The following is a 9,816-nucleotide window of genomic DNA, read 5'->3' as shown; positions in this document are numbered from 1 at the left end:
GAAAAGCAGAGGCTGATTTTCAAAACCGCACCTGGAGCAAAATTGCTTGAATTCTACAAAAGAAGTAAAAGGAGCAGCTGGAGGAGGGGAGGTGGGGGGCTTAGAGGCAGAGCTCCTGTCTGGGTCCTAGCACCCCACCCCCACCAGCAGCACTGCCCCCCCGGGGGTCCTGGGCACTGGAGCCAAAGTATGCAGAGCAGGGCTAGCTGCAGCGCCCCCCCACACACACACCCAGGTCTCCTGCTAGGCTGAGAGGCGAGATGGCCCTCGGGGTCCCGCATGACCGTCAGCTGGGGCTCTGGGGGGAGACCACGGGCAGAGAGGCAGAACTCTGACGCCGGCCCTCCACTGCCGCCCCCACCCGCAGAACCCTTCTCCGGCTCCCCCAAAGAAGCAGGCGAACACAGACCCATTCAGTGCTGCTGTTAAATCACGTTTAATTGTTCTCCCAAAGAGAGGCGGGAGCTCAGGAAAGAGATTCACAGCACTTACATCGAGACAGGTTCACTAAGAAAAAACAACAGGAATATATTAGGCTTTGGATTGAAAAAATAAAATGCAAACCCTATCCTTCTCACACATAGCTATATTCTCACTCCCATACACGCATCCCTGTGCCCAGACACACACACACAGACACAGACACACACACACACACACACACACACACACACACACACACACACACACACACACCTGGGCCGGGGCAAGAGGTGCAGGGGAGCAGAGGGGATGGGGGGGTGCGTCCCCGAGGCCCTGCCCCTCCCAGGCCCTCACTAGCATGGCCACGCTGCTCTACTTGGGGGGCTCGTGTGCGGGATCCTCGGCCGTGCGGGGGCGGGGGACGGGGGCTGGGGTGGGGGACAGAGGTGGGAGCCAGCGGCCTTAGACGACTCTGTTCTCCAGGACGGCCAGCCGCTTACTCACGGCTTCCAGTGGGCGTGCAGTTAAGGAGCTCGCATCGCTAGGACCCAGCGTGGCACCGCCCTGGACCCCAGTTCCCGCTACCCCCGGCACCCCCTTCCAGGCCTTCCGCTCCCCCCAGAGTGTCCTGCCCTCAGAATGGTGCCCCCAGACAGCCGCGGGCGGCCGGGCGCAGGGCTCCACCGTGGTGGCTGGGGCTGGTGCAGGTCCGTCCCCGAGAGCTGAGGGTGCGGGGCCCGTGGGACACGGTGCTACCGCGCTTCCCTAAACGTGTCTAGGATCTGGGGGGCAGGAGGGCTATGCAGTCCCAGCTTCTGCCTCAGTTTCCCTGCTTCCCTCCAGGAGCCTCTGCTTGGAACAGAGCCCGTGCCCAGTCCACCTCTCTTCAGCAGAAGCCACTACTCAGGGGAGCACAGCTCCCTCTCCCCTGCCCCTCCGGGGCCTCCCCTCCCCTCGCTGCTCCACCCCCCCCTCCCCTGCCCCCTGCCCTGCCGCAGTGGCCTCTGGGAAAGGATATGTTTCCTGGTCAGCGCCTGCAGCAGCTCCTCCACTTTGACCTGAAACTTCACAATGGACTCACAGGCACACGGGTCCTCCTCTGGAGGACGAGACGCAGGGAGAGGAAAGGGGACCATCGGTGAACGGCCGGCCGGCGAGGAGGTGGGAAGGGCCACGAGGCCCGGGGAGAGTGGGGCCCCCAGCAGAGAGCTCTGCGACAGAGCCCCCAGGCGGGGAGGCGGGTCCCCCTGAATGTCGTCCTGGCCTGAGAGTTCCCGTCAGGGCCCGACACACAGGGTACTGTCACCTCAGTGACCCCCCCCCCAGCTCAGCCTTTGGGCTTGAAGTCATTAATCTCATAAGCCCCAGACAAGTAAAACCCTTTGTCTGTGGCTGACAGCGTGTGAGCAAGGAGGCAAACCCCAGCCTGTCCGGCTCTGGGTCCATCTTCCTAACAGGGGAACCACAGCCAGAGAGCCGTGAGGCAGCGGGGCTCGAACCCTGCCTCCTCTCTGTTCCCCTGTCTGTAACGTAGGGATGAGGCTCGGACCACACAGGGTTAACAGTGTAGCATCCGGACAGCAGTGAGCACGCGGCCTGGCTGTCACGTGTCCGCTGGTAGTAAGTCACGCCAACCAGCCCGCCTCCGGGTTCTGCCACCTCTTGCTGCCACTCCCGCTCCTATTTTTTTGCCACCAATACCCCGTTCCGGGATGGCTCCACCCCCGCCTCCCACGACGCCGGATCTGGTCCCACTCACCCACACAGATCTTCCTCTGCAACTTCTTGCCAATCTGGTTGATGGTCCTAAAATCCGCCGTGTAGAAGTAGTGCTCTGCCACAGGCTCGGAAGCGATCTCCCTCAGCTCGTCCTCCACAGCATTGCCCACGCCCACCGCAAACATCTTAAAGCCTGTCAAAAGAATAAAACAAGAGTGGGCCAGGGAAGCAACAGCCACGGGTGGCGCCTCCCGGGGAAGTCAGGCTACCCTGATGCCGCCTGGTGGCAGGTGCTGGAATTGCAGGCACAGCACTGAGGCCAAAGGAACTTAAGTTACTGAGATTCTACTCTGACTTCCTTTCCCTGGAACTCGCTCCTCTCATTCAACCATCCATCTGGTGGTCATTACTATTCTTATTTACTAAGTGATAAAACAGACACAGGCTTGTCCAAAACAGACCAGGATTGCCCCCCAACAGTTAGTATGCTTTGGGGAACACTCATCTGGAAAAGTCCCAAGCTCCGCTGACTAGGGGACCATCAAGACAAGTCACGCACTGTGATGGGGGCTCAATCTTTTCATGGGTTTAAGAGAGAACTGGACAAACCAACTGGACAAACTGGGTTCATGGCTCGCATGGGAACAGACAGGAAGCTGGGCTGTGCCACGTGTCACGTCAGCGGGGGTGTTTAGCATCCTGGCAGCCGGTACCCACCCAGCTCCTTGGCCTTCCTCGCAGCATCATTAATGTAGTCCTGGCTCCGGCCATCCGTGAAGACAATGCCCACCTTCTGGGCCCCGGGCCTGGCCCCGCTGGACACGGTGAAGGAGTTGTCGATGAGATACTTGAGGGCGGCGCCCGTCATGGTGCCCTTCTCCATGTAGGACATGCTGCGCACGGCCGCCTTGATGTCCTTCTTGGTGTGGAAGCGGCCCAGGGGGAACTCCTGGCGCACAGAGCTGGAGTACTGCACCAGCCCCACCTGGGCCAGCTGGTCCGACACGTCCAGCGTGTCCACGATCTGGTTGATGAACTTCTTGACCAGCTCAAAGTTCTCCGGCCTCACACTCTTGGACCCGTCGATGAGGAAGACCAGGTCAGTGGCCGAGCTGCCGCCACCACCGCTGCAGACTGGGGAGGGAGAAAAGGCCGGACGGAAGCTGGAGATTGGGAAAGGCCGGCTGCCCACTGGCCGGGAGGCCACGGCACCCCAGGCTCTGTGCTGGGGAGCGGCCCATCTTGCCCTCAAAACCCTCTCTCTGAAACACAGCTTCCAGGGCCTGTTCCCCCCGCTGTGGGGTCACACAGTGCAGACACGGAGGCACCGAGATTTGAAGGCAAAACCACGTGACTCCCTGCACCACACTGAAGAGGGACACAGGGGGCTGGAGAGAGCCAAGTTAGTGTCTGCCTTGCCAGAGGGTGAGCCAGGTTCAACCCCGGCACCACACACGGTCCTTTGAGCACTGCCAGGAGTGAGTGCGCCCGAAGCACAGAGCCTGAGCACAGCGGGGTGTGGTCCCCAGACCTAAATACAAATAAATAAATTAAAGGAGAGAGACAGGAAAAGGAACCCAAATCACGAGAGAACTTTCTGCAGACACCAGCTTCTGGAAAGGCGTCTTTGCAGACTGACCCAGAGGCAGAGAGCGTGTGGGGAGTCACCGAGGCCTCCTCCCTCCCCTCCCCGACCTCCCTGGGCATGCCCGTGTCCCGCCCACTGACCATTGCAGGTCTTGCCATCACTGTTCAAGGTGAAGCCCTCGTGGCACGTGCAGGCGTAGGAGCCGGGAGAGCTGAGGCACAGCTGCTCGCAGTCATGGTCCCCCGTCGCACACAGGTCTGACACCACTGTGAAGACACCAGGCAGCCTGTCTGGCACGCGCAGGCCAGACTCACTCCCACGGAAACTGAGGCCCCCCCAAATGAAGGTCCTCAGACCCCAGGACCTCGGCCCAGAGTCTGAATCACGGCACCAAGGCTGAGATCCCTAACGAAGTTGATAAAACTGCTGCCAAACTTCCTGCCTAAAAGGTAGAAAGGTCACAGGGCCAGGGCCGCTCATCTGGTCGGTTCCCTAGAACTGCAAAGAAGACACGGGGACTCTTTATTACACACCTGGTGCTGAGGCTGATGCCACACATGGTCTCCGTGACCCCACTGACAGCAAGGGACACCTTTAAGACTCCTTTAAGACCCTTTTTGTTTGTTTGATTTGTTGGTTGGTTTGGGGCCACGCCCAGCTGTGCTCAGGGCTGATGCCCGACTCTTCACTCATATCATTCCTGGTCTGCTTTGAGGACCATAGGGACCATACAGGGGATGAGAATCAATCCCGAGTCAGCCGTGAGCAAGGCAAGACCCCGACCCGCTGTACCGTACCATCTCCCTGGTCCCATAAGAGCCTTTTAAAGAGGGTAGGAAGTGTCCGTTACACAAAGCCCACCTCCCTCTGCAAAGGATCTTCTGCAGCCCAGTGTCCTGGCCCCCGGACCCTTTAGCATCACAGAGAATTTGGCACCCAATTCCTGCCTTGGCTTATAAACCCTCAGGGCTATTTAGTACCTCCCTTCACTGAGTGCCCATCCCCAGCTGGTCCCAGTCAGGACCCTGCCATATTAATGGGATTTAGGCATCTTCTCTTACCAGCTCATTTCACCCCGTGCCCAGGACCAGGACCTGTCCCTGCGCTGGCACACCCTGGCCTCAATCTGACTGACCCGGGCTCCATCTCCAGCCTTGCCCCGAACACACTGACCCAGAGCTGGTTCCTTACCCAACCAGGCTCTGCCTGAACTCTGGTCCTGTCTGGGCCTAATCAGCACCACCCAGACAAACACCCTCAGCCCATCCCTGCCCAGGTCTAGGCCTGCGTAGTCCCTCTGGTCCCAACCTCCCTACCCACAAGCTCTCAGGAACCCCAGTAAGCCAACCCCCTACCTGACCCCACCCCCCTCACTGCCCCCTCAGTCTCATCCTGGCCCTGCCCGGACATTGCCTCCAGGCTCCGCCCCCTCAGACCCCGCCCCATAAAGGCTTTGAGTCTCTCCCCCGTTCTACCCCTTCACAGCCTCGGCCCCACCCCACGCAGTCTCTCAGGCCCGCCCCTCAAGGCCCCTCCCCATGCAGCCTTGCAGCCCCGCCCCCTCGACCCGGCCTGCCTATCAGTCCCGCTCCCCAAAGACCCCGCCCACTCTGTCTCTCAGCCCCGTCCTCCGGGCCCCGCCCACATTGTCTCTCGGTCACGCCCCCTCCTGGCCCCGCCCACACTGCCTCTCGGTCCCGCCCCTCCGGGCCCCGCCCCCACTGCATCTCAGCCCCGCCCACGCGGACACTCAGCCCTGCCCAGTCCATCCCCACGACCAGCGCACCGCAGAAGGCCTCCTGGAACTTCTTGGACAGTTTCTCGATGACGTTGTAGCTCTCCACGTAATCGACGTGCTCGTCCTGTGGCTCGCTGGCGATCTGTCGCAGCGTGGCCTTGTCCACGCGACCCACGCCGATGGCGAACAGCTCGATGCCACTGGCCTGAGCCCGGGCAGCCACGTCCCGCACGCTGTCCTGGGGCCTCCCGTCCGTCACCACGATGACCACCTGCGACACGCGGGGGCGCCAGTGAGGAGCGGGTCCCCCTCCCGGTTCTGGCCCCTTGAGCCTGCGGCACGGCGCCTGGGTCCCGGCCACACCCCCAGGCGCTGGCCGAGCTCATCTCCCCCGCCGGGGTTCTGTCCCGGGCAGGAGAGTCCTGCTGGCGCAGTTTCTCTCGGACTGAAAGAGACAAGACCTCCGAGTAGCGTCTCGGAGGTCTCCCTCCTCAGACCAGCAGCTCCAGGTCCCCTGAGGCAGGGCCACGTCTCCGCGGATCACGAGGGTCCGGAGACGCCCCCCGGAGCGCTTCGCCCAGCCAAACCGCCCCACGCCCTGCAGTTCTGCCTTTGGCCGGCAGAGGGAGGCAGAGGCTGGATTATAGTTTGGGAGTTGGCGAGGGACGTCATGAAGACGTTCAACAAACCAAAAGAAGATGCTGCCTTTAATCTCTGCATTCCCAGGATGCTGCGTGCTGGGGATCCCCGGTAAGAAGGTACCACCGGACCCCCCCACCCCCCGCAAGGCTTTCTTGCTCTGTATCCTGGAGAGACAGACAGGAGAGCCTGGGCTGAGCCAGGCTCTCTGAGTCTGGGGCTCAGTATCCAGGCCCACCCTTGGCACTGGTGCCAACAGCCAGCCTGGCCACCTGCGGTTTGGTGGGAGGACACGCAGCTCGAGGAGTCAGAGGTGTGCGGAGATCCCAGCTCACCGCTCCTGAGCAAGCCAGGCAACCGCTGTCTCTGTGCAACACGAGGGGCCTGCCCCTCTCCTCCCCTCCAGAGGCCTGGGCCCTGCACTCAGGGCCCACCATGGATTTCCCCTGCCACCTGCACGGATCAATTCCAGAGAAGTGACTGCTGCAGAGGGCACCACCACCCCCCTTACCCTGTCTCCAGGAGGGTCTACCAGGGGCAGCTGCAGAGCAGCACGAGTGAGCACCCCTCCCGCTCCCCCTGGTTACAGGACGAACAGGCTGTCTGAGGAGCCGCCTCATGGCCGTGGTGGCTGTATCTTCTGCGATGGTCTGTGGGAACACACCTGCCACCTGTCACCTGGGCGAGTCCCTTAAGTCTCTGGTGCCCCACCCCTTCCCCTGCATGAAATGGGGTTACCACCCCTGAGCCTCCTTCAGCTCTCGTGAGTCAGCAGCTACTGCTTGTGAGAGTGGGGTGTGCGTGGGGAGGGGCACGGGGTGGGAGGTGGCTCCTGACTGCCCCAAGGTTGAGTCCTGCACAGGTCAGTGGACACCACCTGGTCCCCTCAGCCCTGCCTGCAGTGCTGCCGGCTGACCCTGGGAACAGCACTGGCTTCTCCACCCTCCCCGCAGAGGCTGATAAACAGACGTTCATTCACTCCTCCGTCTTGTGCCAGGGCTCCTGGTGCCCGCTGAGTTCTCCTGGCCGCCCTGTGAGAAGGCACTGTGCGGCTCCCCCCCCCCATTCCTCAGGGAGGAAACTGAGGCACAGTGAGAGTTAGCAGTGTGCTCGGGGAGCGCAGCTGAGGGCTGGAGTGGGAGGGAGAGAGCTCCATGTTCTCCGCCTGCCCAGGGGCGCCAGGTTGACCTCCTGCCTCTAGAGTGCTGGTGTGAGCTCAGCCAAGTCTCCCCTGGGGCCCAGGTGGGCAAAGGTGGGTGGGCTCAGGGTCCTGCGTCTGCCCAGTCTCACAAATGCCCACCTCCTGCCGGGGTATGTGCAGAACTAATGCTGTCAGCGCGACCCCCAGCCCCACCCGCCCATGGCGGGGAGGGTCTCAGCACGCACCTTGCTGATGTGGGGGGACCTGGCGCGGCCGCCCTCGGCCGGGCTGAAGGCCTTGGTGATGGCGAGCTGGATGGCCAGGCCGGTCATGGTGCCCGTGGACAGCGGCTGGATGCGGCGCACGGCCTGCAGCAGCGCCGCCTTGGAGCCGTGGGCGTGCAGCGGGAACTCCTGCTTCACGGTGCTCGCGTAGTTGACCACGCCCACGCGCGTGGCGTTGGGCCCCACGTCCAGCGCCTCGATGACCTGGGACAGGAAGGCCTTCACCTTCTCAAACTCCACGGGCCGCACGCTGCGGGAGCTGTCGACCACAAACACCAGGTCGGTGGGCCGGGGCCGGCAGAGGTGCCCTGGGAGGGGGCGGGGGCAAAGTTCAGATCAGGGGGCTGGAGGGGCGGAGCATCCTCCCGGCGGCTGGGGCCTCAGGGCGGGTGGACTGGCCAGAATGCGGGGACACAGGCAATCCTCTCAGCCCTCCGGAAGCCTCTTCACCTCCCTGAGACTCAGTTTCCTCCTCTGATGAGCTGAGGGGCTGGTCCTCCCCTCACAGGCGGCAGGAGGAGCCCAGCGGAGCCTGCAAACACACTTGCCTGGTTTCAGCGCAGGGGGGTGGGGGGGGAGGGAGGGGCACTCTCAAGGCAGCCCCACCTCAGAGCCCTGCGAGCCTGCCCACAGCCCTTTCATCCTGGCATCAAAGCGGGTCACTGCAGCGGCTGTGGGGCCCACGGGCAGCGGGGAGCAGTTCCTAGTGGCCCGTCTCCAGGTTGACCAGAGGGCCCCGCACCCCCCACCCGAGGGAGCAATGCCTTTCCAGGCGCCCTGCAGGATATGGCGTGCCAGGAAATGGTGCAGTCAGAGCCGGCTCGGGTCTCAGCCCTGTGACTCTGGGGGCTGCCCTGGAGGAACTTCTCTTTTCCTGCTCTCCAGGGGGCCCCCAAAGCCTCCTCAAAATTCCTGAAGGGACCTTAGGAATCCCTTGCAGCTGGTTGCCTCATGTCCCCCAAGCCGAGACTACAAATGGGGAAACTGAGGTCAGGGTGGCAGTGGAAATGGCTCTACCTTAGAGCAGCGGGCCTGGGCGCTGCGTGGAGAGAGTACTGAGCCGCCTCCCTCTCCAGCCTTTCCCCACCCAGACAGGAGGAATGGGCGTCTGAGGACCCCTGGCCCACTTTAAACTCTGGGGCAGGGCCTGGGGTTTCCAGGGAGTCAAGTCGGTACATGCTGGAGGGGCTGATGAAAGGGGGAGTATTGGGGCTGGAGCCATAGCACAGCAGGGAGGGCATTTGCCATGCTCATGGCTGACCCGGGTTCGATCCCCAGCATCCCATATGGTCCCCCGAGCACTGCCAGGAGTAATTCCTGAGTGCAGAGCCAGGAGTAACCTCTGAGCACCAACAGGTGTGAAACAAAAACCCAAAAAATTTTTTAAAAATTTAAAAATTAAAAAAAAGAAGAGTCTTGACCCCAGGTCTCCACTCATCTGTTACACATCCCCCTCTCAACCCCCTCCTCCTCTCCCCACTCCCACCCCATCCCCCAGGCACACACACACACACACTTGGTGCAGCAGCTACTGATTCTCAGCAGACTCTGCCCTTTGACCCCTGGCAGGATCCCGGTGGCCTTAGGGAACCCCCCCAGAGACCCCCAGCCCTGTTCCCACATGGAACCATCCCCCTGTCTCCTATCTGTCTGCGCCTGTGCCCTCCAGCAGCTCCCCAGTCCCTCTTTCCATCCCCCAGGCTCTGCCTAGCAGTGCCCGGCACCCTGGTGGCCAGGGCCTCCCACCTCACCTCTGGCCTGTGGCTCGAGGCCCAGTGCCCGCGGGGCCCGGAGCAGCAGCAGCAGCAGCAGCCCGCAGAGAGGCAGGCTGGGGGGAGAGAGGGTCCCCATGGTCCTGGCAGGAGAGCGGCAGCCGCGGGGTGGCACAGGGCAGGGCCCGCAGCAGCCAGATCTTATCAACCTCCTCCCGCCCAGCCGCGGGGCCAGGGCGGCCCCCCACGCACAGGGGACAGCCCACCCTGCCCACCCCAGTCCCCCAGCAGGGGCGGATCCAGCTTGAATGGAGGTGTGTGTGCGCGGGGACGGGAGAGGAAGGTGGGCGCGCCCCTCCTGGCCCCAGGCCCCGCCCACCCCTGGGCTCCTGAACTGTGAAAGCAACCGGAGCCGCCCCCCGGGACCCGGACTCCAGCGCCAACCTGAGTCCAGCCGCGCACCCCGCCTCCCACCCAGCTCCTCTCCCACCTGCAGTGCCAGTGCCAGTTTCCTCCTGGCACACCTCGCCCGCCGGGCTGGCCCCCGCCTTTCCTCGCCCGCTCTGGTCTCC

General features: G+C 62.8%; 1 protein-coding gene across 1 annotated transcript; it reads right to left on the bottom strand.

Moving 5' to 3' along the window:
- Window positions 1–661: 661 nt before the first annotated feature.
- On the bottom strand, window positions 662–9,432 carry MATN1 (matrilin 1). Its single transcript, XM_055139757.1, has 8 exons — window positions 9,284–9,432; window positions 7,494–7,840; window positions 5,517–5,739; window positions 3,871–3,996; window positions 2,860–3,276; window positions 2,183–2,335; window positions 1,444–1,522; window positions 662–937 (listed from the first exon to the last, which is right to left on the bottom strand). Exons 1-8 carry the CDS (start codon window positions 9,381–9,383, stop codon window positions 886–888), a joined length of 1,497 nt encoding a protein of 498 aa, XP_054995732.1. The 5' UTR covers window positions 9,384–9,432; the 3' UTR covers window positions 662–885.
- Between the last annotated feature and the right edge of the window lie 384 nt (window positions 9,433–9,816).

This window comes from Sorex araneus, chromosome 5, assembly GCF_027595985.1.
Source record: "Sorex araneus isolate mSorAra2 chromosome 5, mSorAra2.pri, whole genome shotgun sequence".
In the NCBI taxonomy this organism is placed as follows: Eukaryota; Metazoa; Chordata; class Mammalia; order Eulipotyphla; family Soricidae; genus Sorex; species Sorex araneus.
This window is presented reverse-complemented; position numbering and strand designations above follow the sequence as displayed.